This window comes from Orcinus orca, chromosome 13 (genome assembly GCF_937001465.1).
Source record: "Orcinus orca chromosome 13, mOrcOrc1.1, whole genome shotgun sequence".
NCBI lineage: Eukaryota > Metazoa > Chordata > Mammalia > Artiodactyla > Delphinidae > Orcinus > Orcinus orca.
This window is the reverse complement of record NC_064571.1, coordinates 1,739,711-1,760,202: the sequence shown is the minus strand read 5'-3', so window position 1 is coordinate 1,760,202 and position 20,492 is coordinate 1,739,711. Positions and strand designations below refer to the sequence as shown.

Below are 20,492 nucleotides of genomic sequence, written 5' to 3'. Positions count from 1 at the left end.
TCTCTGATGCACTTACTATTGTAAGGCTGTCCTTCTGTGACCCGGAAGGGCAAATATGGCCTCTGGTCAGAATTCAAAGAAAAAGCGGTAAGTCGGCGCTTCCCAACGATGATCGACACGCCATACCCTTTGCTCAGCACTCATACTCCTGGGAGTTTATCTTCAGGAGATCTGATTGATGACAGCAAACATCTTCTATCACGTGTGTCCCCACCCACAGGGCAGTGTCCAGTGGGACCCTGGTACCTTCTCCATGAGCTCCCTTTCATCTTTTTGTGGTCAGCAGGACGCAGCGGTGCTGTCCTTTACAACCTTCCCTGTGGTGGAGACGGTCTCCGTCTACACTGCCTAGGACTGAGCCACCGGGAGCACGTAGCTTTGAGAGTTTGAAATGGGGCTCGTGCACCAAGGAAGAGAAGTTTTCCTTGTATTTAATCCTAATTAACTGAAATCTAAGCAGCCCCCTGTGGCTAGTCGCCGCTATACTGGACAGGACGGTGCTAGAAAATAACGATTGCGAACGGCCCGATAGAAAGGTGGTGTTATTGACTCCCTTTTCTCCCAGGAGCACAGGGACTTTCACACGAGTAAGTGACTCGCCCATGGTTGGAAACCCAGTGACAGCAGAGAAGGACTGTCGCTCAGCCCAGCCGCCACCCCTGCAGTGACATCCGACCGCAGTCCCCTTCATCCCGGAAAAGATGCCACCCAGGCAAGCAGCAGCCCCTGAAAACTCCAAACAAACGCTCAGCAAATAGCTGTGAAAGGAAGCTGTCCACAGGTGGCAGGATTTCTTTCAACACATGAGGAAATAGTGTTCTCCAGCTGCGACTATGTCAGTGGAAACTTGCAAACTGCAGGTCGACAGTAAGGGTACCTGACAGCCCTCATTGGTCTCCCAAGCTCCTGCTGTAATCAGATATTGGCCACAGGAATTCACGGGGAGGCACGGATGGGAAAGAGGCTTGATCAGGTGGCCGCGTCCTGTTATGCTGTCTCAGCCTCATTCCACGCCCGTTACACGCGCTTCCCGAAGTCCGCAGGAGTCCGTGAAACCGCACAAAAGATACAGCACTTGGGCTTCCCTGGTGGCGCAGTGGTTGAGAGTCCGCCTGCCGATGCAGGGGACGCGGGTTCGTGCCCCGGTCCGGGAGGATCCCACATGCCGTGGAGCGGCTGGGCCCGTGAGCCATGGCCGCTGAGCCTGCGCGTCCGGAGCCTGTGCTCCGCAACGGGAGAGGCCACAACAGTGAGAGGCCCGCGTACCGCAAAAAACAAAACAAAACAAAACAAAAAAAGCTCCAGCACTTAGGGTTTCGCAAAGTGACTTGGAAACCAAGCATCTTGACGGCATGACATAAAATGGGTGGGAGGAGCTACGCTTGAGGAACACAGCACGCAGCGTCGTTAATCTGTCTCGAATTCTGCGTAAAATATTTCACATTATTATAGTACCTCGAACCCGCTTCAAAACCCGCATGCCTCGCTTCGGATACTCCGGCGCCTTGCATCCCTCACCACCCCGTGTCACCTCCACAAACGCTCCTTTAGTCATGGGGACCTACTGTGCACCCGAGTTAAGGGGCAAGGTGTAAATTCACCGAAGTTAGGGTGGAGAACATTAGCAGTGGTTTATGGACAAAGTTACTACCCTCTGGTTCCACTGTAGCTTTCATATGGCCAAGGGGATCTAAGACCTCCCTTAATATTACCCTATTCGGGTAAAACCAAGGAAATGTTGGGGCAAGAGGCTGAAACACAGGAAGAGAAGTGGGTTAAGACCACAAACTTGTGGATTGGAGCCTGGCTACAGAAAAATACACAAGAGCCTAGTGTGATGCCCTCGTTACAGGAAGTCCATTCTCAGACTGCAGCTGGCGGGTCTGCTGGAGACAGTGGGACATGGCTCTAGAATCCGGCTACGCAAAGCCCAGACCTACCAGGAAACTTGCAACGTCTGGGGTGTGGTCCTCTGGCCACAAACTCCCATCCTTCATCCGGGCCCACGTCAGCAATGTGCACGCAAGTGGGTGGTAGGTCCCAGGTGGCCCTGGGGTCTCCGGCCCTTGAGTCTCTCGGTGACCCACAGAGAGTCCCCAGGCCTCCACCCTGAGAAACCGCAGCTTCGACTTCCTGTCATTGGAACACTTGCCAGGAGCCCTGAGCTTCCGTCAAGGGTCCAATTCCTGCGAGGCCACCGCCTGCAGGCACACGGTCACCAGTCCAGCTGAGCCGGCCTCCCAGCTGTCCCCGCCGAGGGGCCAGGCAGGGGAGTGAGGCCACCCCATGCCACAGCTGAATACCTGCACGTGACCCCACGAGGCCTGTGGGACGAAGGGGTCACCCAGCCGGGCCCATCCTGACCCGCCCGTCACGAGGGAAGGTAAAGCAGTCCTCGTTTCACCCTTGGAAATGTTGGGCTGGGGGGCGTGTTACAACCCACTGGGAACCGGGACAGTGTCATGCGCTGTTCTCAGTTCATCTGTTTTCCCTGTAAAGCCAGCTTCTAGGCGCTCTTATCATCTAAATGAATGTATACTTGTTAACCCTAAGCTCACCCCGCTGCCCAGCCATCCCACCTTCCGGCATCCACCTACCGAGGAAGCCCGAGGACGGCGGGTTCGGCTGGATCTTCTCCTTCGTGTTCTCCTGGATGATGTCCCAAAGCTGCCAGATAAACTTGGGGTGGAGAATGTAAAACGGTTGGTTTGGGTTTCTCTGCCGGTGCTGAACATACGGAGTGAACAGGTTGTAATCCGGCTTCTTGTACCACTAAGAGGAAAAAATAACAGAGGACCACGCCGTGAAAAGCCGGGCAGCGCCCACGTCGCGGGGTATTTAGAGGCTGAGGGGCCGGGCTGGGAGGGGATGCGGACCCCCTCTTCTGCAGGCATTTCCACACTGGATGAGGGGGTGAGTACAGAGGTGAGGTCTAGCCTGGGGGACTGGTGCCTTATTCTTTAGTAAAATGAGGGAGAAGGGCTAGGGCGGGGTCACTGGACTTTTCTGGAAAGGGCCAGATAGTAAACACATCAGGGTTTTAGAGCCATAGAGTCTCTGCTGCTACTACTGGGCTCTGCTGTGTATTTACTTGGAAAGCAGCCACCGAGGGTACAAGATGAATGGGCGAGGCTGTGTTCCAATAAAACTTTATTTACAAAAACAGGGGCACACCCCCCCAAAAAAAGAAGAAAAGAAAAAGAAAAAACAAAAAGAAAAAAAAGGAAAAAAAAGAAACAAAACCAAAAAAACATGGCCGGATGGCCCACGGCCATAGTTTCAATCTCTGTATTTCAGAAATATGTTTTCCCAATCTAATCTCTAGCGCAGAAAGATGTCAGTAATTGCCTGGGTCTCGGGTCGGGTCTGGGAGACGGATGGGTGGGCACAGGGGACTCTGCAGCAGCGGAAAGATTCTGTTCCTTAATTGTGGTGCTGGATACAGGACTGTATACACTTGCTACTACCCATCAAAATGTGCACTTACATCGGTTACACAAAAATTACTGTAAGGAAAAAATAAACAATAAGGTTGATTTAAAAAACAAGGCTTCAGGAGTGTTTCAGGCGCCACCGAGAAATGGGATTTGGAGGTGTGTGGGGAGAGGCTCAGCTCACGGAGCTCTGACAGTCCTTTCAAACAGACACCTCGGGCAAAGATGGGCTTGGATGAAGATTGCAAGGCATAGCCCCTGGTTGAATGGGGTCTGTGGCTTTAAAAATTTTGACAAGGGGCTTCCCTGGTGGCGCAGTGGTTGAGAGTCCGCCTGCCGATGCAGGGGACACGGGTTCGTGCCCCGGTCTGGGAACATCCCACATGCCGCAGAGCGGCTGGGCCCATGAGCCATGGCCGCTGAGCCTGCGCGTCCGGAGCCTGTGTTCCACAACGGGAGAGGCCACAACAGTGAGAGGCCCGCGTACCGCAAAAAAAAAAAAAAAAAAAATTTTGACAAGGACGGGCCAGATCATCTTTAGTGAACTGTGCCCCCAAACCCCGGGGCAGGGAGAGGGAAAGCAGGGGCCAACAGCCACAGCCTCTCGTGGGTCCACCAACAGCAAGAAAGCTGTCAGAACTTAAAACCACAGAACCTCAGGCTGGAAGGAAGCTGCAAGTGCAAACACCCACTTGATGCCGGTTCTCAGTAGACGGTGTGTAGGAGAATCAACCAGAGAGCACTCTCGGAAACACACGCGGGGGCCTTCCCTGGTGGCGCAGTGGTGAGGACTCCGTGCTCCCAATGCAGAGGCCCCGGGTTCGATCCCTGGTCGGGGAACTAGATCCCACATGCATGCTGCAACTAAGAGTTCGCATGCGACAACTAAGGAGCCCACCTGCCGCAACAAAGACCCAGTGCAACCAAATGAATAAATAAATAAATATAAAAAAAAACCAAAAAAACCCCACACATGGAGGCTGGATATGCCCGGATTCCTGGGAAATGGGCTCTGACGGATACTCTGAACAGTGATGCTGATGTGAACCCTTGGCTGAGAAGAGTTATAATCACGCCAGGTATGTGTCCAGCCTCTGTCTTAGGCTGCATGGTGACAGAGTGCTCCTTCCAGAGGGACCATCGGCTGTGGGAAGCTCTCCTGGATAGGTACCCTCTGGTGGGGTGAGCTCTGTCCCCACATTCATCTTAGGAAGCTGGCATCCTCTCGGGTCACGGCAGAACGAGTCCACAGACACTGGCACAGCTGACAGCCTCGCTCACGGGGCTAAACTGTAACCGATCTTCCCAGCCCCCTTTCAGAACAAGTGCGCTGGCTCTCCGTGCCAGGTTTCACCAAAAGTAGAGAGGCCGTGAATGTATCGATAACTTGCTTATATGTTGATGGCTAGTAATAACCTTCTTTACACTGTATCGTATAAGATTAAAAAGATTTGGAGGCAGAAGCCAAGAGTGGCACACTCAGGGAAAGCCCGTGACACGTTCCATTTCAATAATAAGGATTCGCAAAGGTTAGCCTTTCTTGCCAAGAACTTCCCATGTATTTCGAAAGGCCTTTAACTACTTGAAAGGTGATGTAACCATCTCACAATGGAAAAATTCGGAGTTTAAGCAGCCCAAGCTCTGGTGTCGCTAGGTCTTTCTGAACATCTAGACATTGTACATTTGTTTTTGTTTTTTAAATCCTCCAGAAAAACACTTTAGCATCAGAGGGACTTCGCTCAGCAAGGGTGCTACTGCAACCGGGACTCAAACCGTGTGAACATATGTGAATTTAATTCGCACCCACAATTGGTTTCATTCTGCCAGTCAAAGTTTAATCCCTGACTTACTCCCATTATGTATCGGTCAAAGGCGCTGTCTGACCCTCAAGGGTGGGGGCACCAAGGAAGTACTCACCAGGTGAAGATTTGCAGAATACGGAGCTGGGTCCCAGGCCACCAAGATGACATCTTTATACAACGAACTGTCAATGAAGTGATGCCTGGGGTTGGTCAGAATCTGCAAATACGTAGCAGAATCATTTCAAAACAAGGCTTTGGGCCTTCACAATTACATTTTAAAAAGAGGCAAAAATTTTAAAAAGGAGTTTTGGAGCAAGAAAAAACAAATGTTCCTCAGACTTTCTGGGGGAGGAAGAGAGGCAGGCTTTACACGCTGAGGCACTCGGGAGATATTTAGACAAAGGAGGGCTTTCTTTTTTAAGAAAAGAACCAGGGATTTCCCTGGCGGTCCAGTGGTCAGGATTCTGGGCCTTCACTGCCGAGGGCCTGGGTTCAATCCCTGGCCGGGGAACTAAGATCAGCGCCACCAAAAAAAGCAGCAGCCCTGGAGTCACCTAGAGGCACCAGCTCCCGATGCAGCTCCCGGCTGAGTAGCCCCCGCCAACGACAGCTGCAGGCCTAGAAGGCCTACCGACTGCCAACCTCAGGACAAACTGGGCCCAGAGGCCAGGAGACATGTCCCCGCTCTGGGGCCCTCTCTGGTCCTGAGTGAGTCCTTCAGTCTCACCTGCCAATCAGCTTTTGTCAACTATAGTCTGGGGGGAAAAGGATGCATTTGACTTGCTTCATTTTTAAGATGGAATTTTCCCACACTGTTTGAGATGCCCTCTTTTGCTTCGCATTTTAGTATCTCTGAAGTTAGGGAGTATCTCACAAGGGACCTGTATTTTAATATCTCTGAAGTTAGGGAGCATCTCACAAGGGACCTGTATTTTAGTATCTCTGAAGTTAGGGAGTATCTCACAAGGGACCTGTATTTTAATATATCTCTGAAGTTAGGGAGTATCTCACAAGGGACCTGTATTTTAATTTGCTGGGGCTTATCACCCCCTCTCTTAAAAGCTGTCATCAGACAGATGAGGAATCTTCAATCAGTGGCGTCTCTGAATTCAGGAAACCGGGGCCTGTTTCTCACCTCTGTAGGCTGTGAGCCCAGAGCCCGACGAAGAAAGCTGATCTTTGGTTCTGCAACAAACTCACCCTAAATCGCTCATCACCCCATTTTTTTTATACCGTTTGAAACTCTAGAAATTGTTGTGGTTTGTTCTGAGGCTAATTTTGCTATGAGTTTTGGAAAACATTGAGAACATACAAAAAAGAGATATTTTCCTTTTTAAAATGTTCAATAACAAAGTAAAGTTTCTGAGCTGTTCTTCTGACCCTTGAATTCTGTTCCTTTGCTTTTCTCCCCTCCATCCCCATGATTTACTCCGTTTACTTTCTTTTCCTCAGTTCACAAAATGCAATATGCATATATATATTTGTACCTCTACTCTGATTTTTCCTTTTGATCTTATTTACTCTTTTTTCCTACTCACAGCACACACGAATTCCCATTTCTCTGCATTTTTCCTCACTAATTCTTTATAATTACAAGACTTTTAGAAATAAGCAAGGTCGTGGTCATGGATAACTGGGTGATTTCTCTTCATTCACCCAGTTAAGCTATTTACCTATAAAACAGTCCACCCATCTTACCTGGGAATTAATGATGCGGACGGTGGTTTTATTTCCAACATCCTTCTCGTAGCCACGTGTAGGAGCAGAGTTAAATCTCAAAACTGCATCGTGGGAATCTGAGGGCACATAAGTGACAAACTTACTTCTTTTTTTCCCTCTGCATAAAAATCAGCATATAATCTAGGAAAATATCTTAAAGCAAACCTTTCAATACCTGAAGCTAACTAGACCCCAACAAGATTCAGATACCCACACACGCACTGTTTGGCATCCTATTTACTTAGGATGAGATCCTGGCTGGGGGCAAATAAACATAAAAACACATCAATCCATTACAAGTGGCCCTATATCCTCTAAGTTATATTTAGATACTTGGTATGTGCTCACGGTCTTTAAAGACATGCTTTACACAGGAAATTTCGAGACATATGTGTGTATCTAGACTGCTTTGTGGAGTCTAATATGTTTCCCAGAAACAGGGCTGAAAGCAGAGTTAATCAGCGATAGGGAATTTCTATGCAATTTCTTCAGCTTCAAAAACCCCATGCACGTTCCTAATTTAACTTGGAGCAAACAAGAAAGCCCGTCTGTGAGAGAGTGAGAAGTGAGATCACATATCTCTGATTCGTCAAACACCCAAAGCAGCGGTTCTCACTTTTTGGTCTCCGGACGCCTTTACACTCTTGAAAATTACTGACAACCCAGAGGCCTTTTGTTTATCTGGATTACAGATTTCAGAATATATCACAGTAGTGAGTAAAACAGAAAACTTGTAAATGTTTATTAATTTATCTGTAAAATACATTTTTATGAGAAATAACTACATTTCGAAAAATAGTGAGAAGGGCACTGTTTTAAATGTCTGCAAATCTCTTTAACGCCTGGCTTTTTAGAAGATAGTTGGTTTCATATACCTGTTTCTCTATTCAATCTGCTGCAATATATTGCTTTAGTTGAAGTATATGAAGACTCAAGATATATCGTTGGTGGGAGTATTTCAAGAGTCTTTCCAGATGACTAGGAATATTCTCCTCTGATACTTCATCGTAACTCCACAAGAGCTAGTTTCTGAAAGGTTAGTGGCAGTGTGGAATGTGAAACAGTATCAATTTTTGTGCTGTTACATTAAAATCCATTAGTTAATCTTGCTCTTAAAATGGATGATTCATAAAAAAAAAAAAAAAACGACCCAGTCAAAAAATGGGCAGAAGATCTAAACAGACATTTCTCTAAAGAAGACATACAGATGGCCAACAGGCACATGAAAAGATGCTCAACAGTTGCTAATGGAGAAATGCAAATCAAAACTACAATGAGGTACCACTCATACAGGCCAGAATGGCCATTATGCAAACGTCTACAAATAAGAACTTCCCTGGTGGTCCAGTGGTTAAGACTTTGTGCTTCCACTGCAGGGGGTGCAGGTTCGATCCCTGGTCAGGGAGCTAAGATCTCGCGTCCTGCACAGTGCGGCACGGCCAAAAGTTAAAAAAAGAAAAGTTTACAAGTAATAAATGCTGAGAGGGTGTGGAGTAAAGGGAACCCTCCCACACTGTTTGGTGGGAATGTTAAGTCGGTGCAGCCACTATGGAAAACAGTATGCAGGTTCCTTAAAAAACTAAAAATAGAGTTGCCATCTGATCCAGCAATCCCACTCCTGGGCATTTATTTGGAAAAGACAAAACTCTAATTCAAAAAGACACACGCACTCCAATGTTCACAGCAGCACTATTCACAATAGCCAAGACATGGAAGCAACCTAAATGTCCATCGGCAGATGAATGGATAAAGAAGATGTGGCACGTATATACAATGGAATACTACTCAGCCATAAAAAGAATGAAATGATGCCATTTGCAGCAACATGGATGGACCTAGAGATTATCACACTAAGTAAAGTAAGTCAGACAAAGACAAATATATGATATCACTTATATGTGGAATCTTTAAAAATGATGCAAATTAACTTACAAAACAGAAATAGACCCACAGACAGAAAACAAATTTATGGTTACCAAAGGGGGAACGGGTGGGGGAGGGATAAATTAGGAGTTTGGGATGAACATATACACACTACTATATATAAAATAGGTAACCAACAAGGACCTACTGCATAGCACAGGGAACTATATTCAATATCTTGTAATAACCTATAATGGAAAAGAATCTGAAAAAGAATATATATATATGTATGTATAACTGAATCACTTTGCTGTACAGCAGAAACTAACACAACATTGTAAATCAACTATTGCGTTGGCCAAAAATTTCCGTAAGATGTTATGGAAAAACCCGAACGAACTTTTTGGCCAACCCAATATATTTCAATTAAAAAAATAAAGGATGATTCATCCATGTGTATTTTGTAACACTGTACAGCGGTCATTTGGAAGCTATCAGTTCAATAAGTAATGCAGATCTTTCAAATACTGAAGCATTTCATTATAAAGTATCAAATATCATTAATGTCGCCACGGATCTCATCACTTTTTAAGCTTGGGAAGCCTCCAAGCTCAGGGTTGAAAGCTTTAATTTTATCACTGGCAACAAACACTGTCAGTTATTTTCCTGAAAGTCGAGGCTTCCTTCCTTCCTTCTTGAGAAAATGCCTGCCAAATGCCTAAGTCTAATTTAAGTGCGTCCATCAGTCAGTCTGTTTCAAGTATAGTTGTGTTTTGTGACAAAAGCGCCTAGTGCCGCTCACAGCTCAATCACATCGGTGCCCTTCCGTCGGGGGTTGGTTGGCAGAAATGCTTTCATGTTATTTCCCATTTGGTCTTAAAAACACATGTACTTCAAAGGCTGAACTCTCATCAAACTAACCATTTGTACTGCTTCATTAAGGACATCCATACGTGGAGCTGGCATGCTTTGCTTTCACTGCTAAGCTTGGCAGGAAAACATCCCGTGAGGACTAGTATAGTGGGTACCACTGCCTCGATCTGTGCTAAGAAGCAGTTTTATCCACTGTTGCTCCTGCATCATCCGTTCCGATGTCAACAGTTAAAAAGACCTCCGAGTACTATGATGAAAATTGTTCTCACCTTGTGAGTCCCCGAAAGGTCAGACACTATGTGACCTGCTTACCTGGGGCAACTCTCCCATAGGCAGGGAGTGAGGGGGGCCCAGACAGTGGGGTGGCCTCCCGGCACTCAGAGGTAACTAGGATAGCACCAGGGCAGGAAGCAGGATGCTGGCACTCCTGGACCAGTGCTCCCACCGAGCCACGCCACCCTTAGATACAGCCTCCGTCTAGAGGTAAGGTGAACAAACTGAGGTTGCCAAGCAGTGGGTGCATTTCTAATTGATTATGTAGAAATTCCTAATGAATCGTATCACCCCAGACAATGTCCCAGCTTTTAAAAGCTGATGTTCTACACTAAGGTGTGTTTTAAGCCTTAGAACAACTTGACAAAGGACAGGGCGCAGAAAGGTAATCTAGGTTCACTCCTTTGGAAGTCGTATGAGGCTGAAGAGTTAAAAGGTCCGTTTCATGGAGGACACAGAGAGGTAGGTAGGGACGGGGCTGCTGTGGATGAGACTGAACTCCCCCCAGCTGGCCAGGAGAAGGATGGACCAGGATGGGAGGGGGCGTGTGGGGACGACGAGCTGAGAGAGCCCGTCACATGGACACATTCGTAAATGCGCAGCTGGGTGTGCTTCTCCCAGATGACCACCTGCGAAACTAAGCTGTCCGGTCACATTTAGAGAGGGAGGAATGATCAGACAGCCAGCACAGGGGAAGAAAGCAAAGCGTCATTTTTGGAGACGGCATCTCCAGGCTAGAGCCATTTCCCGTTGACCTTGAGAGCAGAGCCAGGCTAAGAGCATCACTGAGGAAAGATGAAAACCCTGCAAGGAGCAGCCAGAAGGCATAGCAGCACGAAACCCCTGCCCAGCCCTGGGCACTGCATCCCCACCGCTCCCTTCCCTTCCCGAGCGCAGGAATCTGCAAGGGCAGCCAGCGCCTTGTCTTTGGGGAATGGGGAATGGCCTGCCCAAGAGATGATTCTCCTCTCCCCCAAACCCACCGCCCTGGTCTGTCTCACCTCACTGGGGCTCCTGCAACGTGCTTACTCCAATCTAGGCTCTGGAGCAATCTTTCCAAAATGAAACACTGACCCATCACTCCTCTGCTTCAAAGATTTCAGTACCTCTGCACCGCGAGGCCAAGGGGCCAGAGCTGGAGTTTCGGGGACCCAGACTGGAGTTCAAATCCGGCTCTACCCTCTGTGTCTCTGGGTACCTTGGTTTCCTTACCCATAGAACAGGAATAATCGTGTCTGTCACTTGGCATCGCAAGGCTTGTTCACAGATAAAAGCACTGAGGATGAGAACTTCCCTGCAGTAAACACCCTCTAAGCGCTATCTATTATTACAATCATTACGAGAAGTCTAATTTCTGGGGAATGACATCCAAGAGCATGAAGTGGCTGACCTCCTGCCCACCCATCCAACTTACCTGTCTGCTCTCTACCCCCAGCCCATAGTGGTCCCCAGCCCTTATCACCCACACACTGTGCTGTTTCTCATCCAACTCCTCTGCTGGCCTTTGGCCTGGATTCCCCTCCTCAGACGTCTGCCCTCGCGGTGGGGTGGGATTCCGCGGTCATGTCTTCCCTGTCTGTCTGCGCATCTTTCTGTCCTTCTAACCGTGATATTGGAATTGTCTGTTTACAGTCTGTCTTTCCCACTAGCAAGCAGAGGATCTGAGGGTTAGGGATGGGCCTCATCCATCTTTCTGTCACTAGTGGCGAGCACAGTATCTGGTGGAGAGTTGGGGACCCATGCTTGTTGAATGACTATATGACCTGCTTTCTTGCTTTTTTAAGGTAACAGGACGCCAAATCCCAAGCTCGCTACGGGAAGATGCCCCCTCCCTACACAGCCTCCTCCCTACCCTCCCATTTCCCACACACTTCCCAGAATCCTAGTTTCAGGTAACAGATCCTGACCTCCCATTCAAGGTGACAGCTGTAAGTTCAGAGTACTTTTCTCATCTGCAGTGTGTTTCCACGGGGTTGCTGCTAGTGATCTCACTGCCAAATTATTATTATTTACAGGAATGGCTGAAAAAAGATCATCTCACCACTCTAGAAAAGAATGTTCCATGTTTCCAAAACAGTTCAGTTTGCTTTTCAATAACATATTCAAAGTGGAGGTGTTTAAACAATTACAAGGTATGACTCAGTCTAACAGGACTGGCAGGAGGGGGGGGCAGGGGCTGAGCCCTCAGGCAGGGAGGGTAGGGGGGGCAGACAGGGGGCAACCCGCAGGAACTTTTCTAGCTCTGCCCTCAGTTTTTCATAAAACCACGACCTCGTGCAAGACTTCTAATCTTCACTTAGCCGATTCACAAGTAGATGCTTAGGGATGAAGACAGATTTAGCTAAATAGTACAGCATGCCCGCTTCCGAGTTTCCTGAAGGACTCTGCTACGTGAATTTGTTCTCACTAGGAGAGGTGTTAACAACTGTGTGCTGATAAGCCTCTGTATGTTCAGGGGAGTCAGAAGGAGAAATGTCAGCACATGGCAGGCACAAGGGCTGATGCTGAGAGATGCCAGCTTATAAAAAAGCGAGACTTCTTGTCTTTACGAGTTGAACTGTGCTACGTTGCATACTCTTAAAAAGGTATCGATGGCTATAAAATTGGACTCAAAGGAACTGAGGCAAAACAATAGAGAATTTAAAAAATTTTCTGAGTGTGTTTGTTCTTCAGTTACCTTTCTACGATTCTAACCGTGAACCTTTGCATAAGTGCAGACGCTATCAATTAAATGCGGATACTAGAAACTAACAAAGAGATAACTGACGTGTCATGTTCCCCAGAAATGGGGAACTCCCAGTCTCTTTCACACTCTCTTCCAAATTCTGAATAGAGGAGAGTTTACAAGACGCCGGTCAGGGGTATTTACACCAGAATAAAGAGCAAGGGAGTTCTCCCAGGCAGGTGAGCGCAAGGCAAATGTGCAGCTATGATGCAGTGGGGCTTCAAGCAAAGCAAAAAAAAAAAATCCCAAAGCAAGTCACCACCTGCTCTAAAGCTGCTTAAATTCCTTCTGCCGTGATTAATCATGGTCTTCGAAAACCAGGGAGAAGTGTGGCTTTACTTGGCCCTGGGGGCCTCTGAGCCAACGCTCCTTCCTAATTGGTAGCAGCCGCGACTCGGCTTGGCCGCAAGCTTGTGTGACACACACACAGCGTGATTACGGGTCTACTTAACGTCAGCTCGGGGACACTGACACCCCAGGCTGCAAGTCCAGACCTGGGCCTTGTTTTTTCAACTTCTTAAAAATTTCACATTCAGCCTCATTCCCAAGAGCCAGTGGGAGGAGGTCTGGGCTGTGCAACCTGATAAGGGTGTCGCCCCATCTCAAGACGGCTCTGGAGTATCAGCTACTCCTCGAGGACACGGGACAATGAGTGGGCCCCAGAAACAACGATTCCTTTCTATCAAGTGGGCAGTGCCCCCGGAAGGTCACGTCCAGGTCAGCCACCTGTGAGAATGTCTGAGGGCTCTGTTTTACATCTGGACTCGAGGCAGATGCTGTGTCTGATCCGCGCTTGTTTCCTTGGTACCCAGTACGGAAGCCAGCACAGAGTGGAGGCTACGTGCGTGTTTGCTAAAGGAGCCTAAGGGGTCACGGGGGCAGCACCAGGGTGGGCCGGGCACTGAGGGGACTCAGGGGCATCAGACTAGACTGCAGGTTCCCGGGGAAGCAGGGCTTCTGCCTCCAGATGCAGGGGCCCTCGCGAGCTGCCAGCCCCGCAGATGTGGGGCTTCAGGCAGCAACATCAGCTCTCATCTGCATCTCCAGCCAGCCTACCTTCCTGCCCTGCAGACTTCAGATCTGCCAGCCGCTAGGACGGCAGGGGCAAGGCCTTAAAATAAATCTTTCTCTCTACACGTATCCCACCGGTCTGTTTCCCTCGAGAGGCCAGACTAACAGGGGTGTTCTCCAGGGCTCAGGAATGGATTTGAAGACAGTACAGAAGGGAAGATGGAACCCAGGCTGCAGGTGGGGCCCAGAGGCTGGGTGTGTGCCAACCTTGGAGGTGATGGTGCCCACCAGATCAATGCTCTCACCAGCTGTCGGGCTCTCCGCAGAGCCCAGGGACAGGGATTTAGTCCTTGAACGAGTGACAATTATCATCCTGCAAACTCCTGTTTGGAGCTGCCCCCTAAGGCTCGTCGCCCGGTGGGGTTTCCCCTGCGCTCCTTCCTGCTCCTGCCACATTAAGGGGTCATCAGGGGTGCAGGCTCGGCTGGGAGCTGTCAGTGCACAACGTGGGCTCTGCAGGAGGTGGGTCCTGAGACCTGGCCGGTGAGAGGGCCGCGGGCTTCCCTTTCCCGGGCCCCCAGCTCCTCGGAGGATGCCTGTCTCTGCTCTGAGTCTCTGCAAAGGAGACCTCTGCTGGGATTCCACCCGCCGGGGGTCATTCAGTCCCAGGGAAGGAAGAAGACCTAAGACTTTCCGGAAACACAGTGCAGGAGCGGCCACCCTGGGGGCGGGGGGCCGCGGGGACCCACCTATCTCTTCGCCCAGGGACGAGTTGAGGATGGCGCCGGCCGACGTGACCACGGCGCAGGTCCGGAGCCCGCGCGGGAGCAGCCGGCCGAGCGGCACGGCGGGGACCAGCGCGCGCCAGCCGAGCGCCGAGAAGGGCGGCTCGCTGCCGTCCAGGGTGCGCACCCGCACGCGGCCCCGCAGGGCGCACAGCAGCTCCGCGCGGCTCCGCCCGGCCGCCCGGCGCCCCCGGAAGTTCACGCCGTGCTTGTTGGCGCGCAGGTAGGCGCCCATGGCCTTCTGCAGGCGCGGGTGCAGCATCCGCGCCGACGCGTCGCCCTTCCAGAGCCGGCGCAGGAGCGCCCGGGACGTGGACGAGTACAGTCGCTGCCCGTCCTCGCCCACCCCGGGCGCCGCGCTCCGGCTCTGCCTCCGGGCCCCTCGCTTCGCCCACCGCCCCCGGGCGCGGCGCGCAGACACAGCCCCCTCCGGGCCCCCCGACGTGCCCGGAGCGGCGTCCTCCGGCGGCAAAGCGCTTTGCGATGTTCTCCCCGTCTGGGGCGAAAGGAAGTCGTCTTCATTTTCAAAGCCGTCTGGGGCCCACGCCCGCAGGTCGCCTGGCCCCGCGTGCAGGGGGCCATACGGGTGTCTGCGGGGCAGCCCCCTGCGAGCTTCCGCGCCCTCGGGCAGGCCCTCCGAGGCGCCCATGATGGCCCGCTGCCTTCCCTGCGCGGGCAGCAGCCTCCTGGTCTCCAGGAAGGAGAAGGAGCTGGGCGCGGGCTGGGCAGGGTTGCTGTCGGTGAAGTACAGGAAGATCGCCAGAAAGAGGAGACCCCAAGCGAATATCCCGCAGAGCATTCCTTGTCTCCATTGCTTCAAGTGTGGTTTCATGGCAGGTCTGCGGGGTCAGCACCTGGCGTCCCGAGGCGGCGGGAGGCGGGATGGACCTGAAAAACAGCCGGGTGTCACGGTGAGGCACGCGGGACAGCGCTGGGGACAGTCTCTTTAGAGGGTGTCGGGAGGGTTAGAAGGGGCATCAGAATCCAGGGTCATCCGGAGCTCCGGCCACATTCGGGGGTCACACGCCCCCCACCCTCACATCTGCAAGACAAGGGGTCCCACTGAGGCAGGACGTAGATGCCGCCCCCCAAGGTAAGCAAGTGGAGATTTGTCCCCTGGGGCCCGATACTCCCAGACGAGAATAGCAGGACAATCGAGACAGGAGGCTGGGCCCTGCCCAGAGAGAAGGGAAGAGACCACAGATTCCTCATTCTGGAAGTCAGGAGACCTCCCTGACTAGAAAGCTCCTTGGAGGTCAAAACGGGAGTGATGTCAAGTCTACCCATAGGCCTCTCCGCTAGAATCCATCTCGGCTAAGAGATGCACACACACACGGGGAGGACCCTGAGATAAACCAGATACGGACTCAGAGCCAGGCAAAGCAAGATGACCGGCCAAAGGAAACCCGGAAGAAATGCCCCATTTAAGTGATTCAAACTGCCACGAGGGCACGACTCTCTCTCTGAGTCCGCCCGTGTGTCTATCCACGCGTACTTTACCCTTTTCCTCCTAATAAACACTCTACTTGTTTCACTACTTTCTGTCTTTGTGGGAATTCTTTTCTGCAAAGCTGAGGGGCCAGGGCCTCGTCACTGACCACAGGTCTCGTGGCTTGGAGTCCGTGCTCTCACTGCCACGGCCCGACCTCGATCCCTGGCTGGGAACCGAAACCCTGCTCCAAGCCGCTGCCGGCCGAGGCCAGCCGAGGTCACCGCCACCTCAGCTGAGGGTCTTGGGAGAGGGGAGACGCGGTGGGTGCACCTTGGAAAACCTCTGGAGGCGTCTCAGTGATGTGTCCACCTCCCCACCGAGGGCTGCTTAACCCGGGCCCATCCCAGCAAGTCCCATCCCGCAGCTGGGTTACAGATTCCAGTTTGGCGAAGCAGGCTGGAGGGCTCAGCGGAGTCCGCCCTCTCGCACCTCTCATCAGACCACCACAGGCTCACAGCTCAGATACTGTACAGCAGCACGGCGGGCTCTGCGTTTCACGGGAAACTTCCAGAAGGGCCCCAGTAAGTGATGACCCAGGAACTGCGGCTGCAGGGGAAGGTGATGTCGAGGTGTCTGTGAACCTCAAAGCAGCCCCCAGATAATCGCCCTCACCGTGAGCTCTGATGGAGTAAAAGGGACAGATGTCAAAATTCTAAACAAGGGAGGAGATGAGAGAGCTAGGCGAGCCTCCAGCTGGGAAAGGGTGAGGAAGGAGGCTGAGATGAAAGGACAAGATACAACAGAGTCAGAGAGAAGGACCCTCTTCTCCACTCAGTGGCTCAGCCCACGATGATCGCCTTTTTGTTACTCAGGTAGCAAGCACAGTGCTTGGCGCTAAAGGAAACAACAAAATATCAATAAGAAACGCACCTAATGTGGCTGAGAGCAGATCACGGAGTCGTCATAGTGGCCCTCGCTCTTTCCCCCGTCCCTATATGAGCCAGTCTTCACAGGGGGCCTCTCCTATCAGTATGGAGGGTCCTCAAGAACTAAAAATAGAGTTGCCACATGATTCCGCAATTCCACTCCTGTCAGGAAAAACTCTACTTAGAAAAGATACATGCACCCTTATGTTCACAGCAGCACTATTCCCAATAGCCAAGACATGGAAACAAGCTAAATGTCCATCAACAGATGAATGGACAAAGAAGATGTGGTACATATATATAGTGGAATATTACTCAGCCATAAAAAGAATGAAATAATGCCATTTGCAGCAATATGGATGCAACTAGAGATCATCATACTAAGTGAAGTTAGTCAGAAAGAGAAAGACAAATACCATATGATATCACTTATATGTGGGATCTAAAATACGACACAAATGAACTTATCTATGAAACAGAAACAGACTTGCAGGCATAGAGAATAGACTTGTGGTTGTCAAGGCGGTACGGGGAGGGAAGGATTAGGAGTCTGGGGTTATTAGATGCAAACTATTATATACTGATCTACATATATAGTAATGCAAGCAAAGCCTTGGAAAAGGACAAACATAAGGAATACTAAGTGAGCTGCGGGAGCTTTAAGCTGGACAGCCCAGAGCGCAGCACAGGCCGGCCCTGAATAAGTACTGGCTGAAAGAATGATGTGTGTGTGTGTGTGTGTGTGTGTGTGTGTGTGTGTGTGTGCGCGTCGAGGGTGGGAGCTGTGTGTCTGCAGGTGTGCATAGCTGTGTGTTGGTGACGCTGTTGGAAGAAGTGGGGAGACCATTTGGGGGGAAACCAGGCTGGGAAGCTGCCCTTCCAGCCTTGGGGGTGGGGATGGGGGCCTACTGGCAAGTCGGGGCCACGTGCTGTGTGAGGTGCTGGTGGCAGGGGCTTTCAGGGGAGTGGGGGGCAGGGAGGAAGGAGGGAGGAAGTGGAGTAAGGGGGGCCTCAGCAACAAGCAGACACCCCGGAAGCCCGTCTGATGGGAGGGGCTCGTAGAGGGGACCCTCCCCCACCTCCAGGCCTCCAGGAAAACCAGGAGGCAGGTGACGACAAGACCGTAATGCAAGGGCAGGGGTTTTACTCACATAAGAACTGAAATCAAAGTGGGTGATCCCTAGGGCAGTGTAGTCACCTGGGGACGCTATACACCGTCTCTGGTGGAAAAGAAGATGTGCGAAAGTGAGAAGCCCACATGCCTGTTACAGACGGACACGGGTCCTTTGCCCTCTTCCCATGGAGAGGTGAGTCTGTGTCTCCCCGCCTTGAGCAGGGGAGGGGCTCTGACCGGGTACCAGGCCCAGGTGCAGCAGCTTCCACATCCTGCCTTTAAAACGCTCACGGTGGGGGAGGTAGCCACCAGCAAAGACAGACGTCTCTCTCACCCGAGTCCACCATGCAGTGAGGAAGCCCGAGCTAGCTGCGTGGGAAAGGCCACGTGGACCGAGAGAGGTCCAGCCAAGCCCGGGCTGCCCAGCTGCCCCAGCCTCTCAGTGCCCCGGAGTCCAGCCCAGTGGAGCGTTCAGATGACTTCAGCCCTGGCCAGCCTCTGGCTGCAGCCACACGTCAGACCCCAAGTGAGAACCCAGCGGAGCCCAGTTAACCCACAGGACCAGGAGTGATCGTGACAGGTCGCTGTTCTGAGCCACTAAGTCTGAGCTGATCTGCTGCATCAGAAACGACGACTGGAGCAATGCCAGATGAGGGGAACCCAGAGTGCATCCAACAGTCCAGCCCCTCCGAGGGGTTATGTGAAAGCAACATTCAGTGACCTGTTTCACTTGTGGCTACTTAACAGTGTTTGCTTTACCCCGTAGTCACGTGAAAGCAAGCCTGTAGATTTCCCTCGCAGTCAGACATCAAACCCATATACAGAACGTGGTCTCACGAAGCCAGAAACAACGATGCCAAAAAAAGAACGTACAAGAAATAATGCCAGGGACTTCCCTGGTGGCGCAGTGGTTAAGATTCCACCTGCCAATGCAGGGGACACGGGTTCGAGCCCTGGTCAGGCAAGATCCCACATGCCGCGGAGCAACTAAGCCCGTGAGCCACAACTACTGAGCCTGTGCTCTAGGGCCCGTGAGTCACAACTACTGAAGCCCGTGCGCCACAACTACTGAAGCCGGCACGCCTGGAGCCTCTGCTCTGCAACAAGAGAAGCCACCGCAATGAGAAGCCCATGCACCGCAATGAAGAGTAGCCCCCACTTGCTGCAACTAGAGAAAAGCCCACGTGCAGCAACAAAGACCCAATGCAGCCAAAAATAAACATAAATAAATAAATAAATAGATAAATAAAAAAGAAAGAATGCCAGCAGTTTACTTGCTCCGTGCCAGACCCTGTGCTCACTTAATACTTCTTCTGGATTATCTCACTTGGTCTTCCCAGCACCTAGTAAGGTAGGAAATACTGCGATGTCCATTTTATAGATGAGGAGGTTGAAGCCCAGAGAGGTTAAGTAACTTGCCCAAAGCCACAGAGATAACAAGCAGCAGATAGCACATAAAAACCCATCTGCTCACTTTTTTGTGTGTGTGTGTGGTACGCGGGCCTCTCACTGTTGTGGCCTCTCCCGTTGCGGAGCACAGGCTCTGGACGCGCAGGCTCAGCAGCCATGGCTCACGGGCCCAGCCGCTCCGCGACATGTGGGATCCTCCTGGACCGGGGCAGGGACCTGCGTCCCCTGCATCGGCAGGCGGACTCTCAACCACTGTGCCACCAGGGAAGCCCCATCTGCTCACACTTTTAACACTAAGTTCTGATTCCATCTGACTGTACCAGACGAGGCCATCTATTCTAAATACGCCTTCTTAAGCTGTCTGTGGGGAAGGATCATTCTCGCCCTAAACTGTCGCAATCTGAATACTTTCACATTTCCATTCCTGACCGTCTCGGCAATGTCCCCATGCTGGGAAAGCTTCTCAGGGCTCACCAAGTTCTGTCCATAGCTCATCAATGAGCAGTATGCAGGCGGGCACTGCCTGGGGACCACACTTTGAGCAGAACCTGCTAAATGATCTTCCTAAACCTGTCCATTGAGGAGCCAGTGCTTCAAACTGTGATGCTCCAGCCTGACGATCTAAAAGCTGTTTCCAGGATTTCAACGTTTGTGTTAGAAAGCACAAAATTACATTTAATAGCAGTTATCCTGCTTCCCCCGCAGCTGAGTGCCGTGCAATACAGCTCTGACACCAACCACTGCAGTTAGCGGGCACCCCACGGGGAAAGGACTCAGTCCCAAGAGACTGCCCCCCCACTTCCGACACCAGCCTGAAGCAGGGTCCCCAGGCCACCTGCTCTTCTTGCAACGGGGAAGAGTCAAATCTGACTCCATGTTGGCTCTGTTTCTTTTACTTTCATCTTCACTTTCTGCTGTCTTTGTTCACTGAAAGGAGACTGTACACAGTGGCCTGCCTTGGGGAACCCCGCCCCTCTGCCTGAAGGTTAAACCAAAGTGCCTTTGTTCAGGGAAGCATCCGGACCCTGTCCACCTGCGGATGGCGGCAAGAAAGAAGAAATGAACACAAATTAACACAGTCTCCCCGAGGCTGGCCATTCCAGGGGATATCTGCAAGTCTTATGG

General features: G+C 51.2%; 1 protein-coding gene across 1 annotated transcript in view; it reads right to left on the bottom strand.

The window, feature by feature from the left end:
* ST6GAL2 (ST6 beta-galactoside alpha-2,6-sialyltransferase 2) overlaps window positions 1-20,492 on the bottom strand; it is a 63,772-nt gene that overhangs the window by 12,395 nt on the left and 30,885 nt on the right. The window contains exons 2-5 of the mRNA XM_004277720.3: window positions 14,450-15,373; window positions 6,935-7,032; window positions 5,352-5,453; window positions 2,598-2,772 (exon numbers count right to left, since the gene is read on the bottom strand). Coding sequence (XP_004277768.1) covers window positions 2,598-2,772; window positions 5,352-5,453; window positions 6,935-7,032; window positions 14,450-15,317 — 1,243 coding nt within the window. The 5' untranslated portion in view covers window positions 15,318-15,373. The remainder of the gene's footprint in view (window positions 1-2,597; window positions 2,773-5,351; window positions 5,454-6,934; window positions 7,033-14,449; window positions 15,374-20,492) is intronic.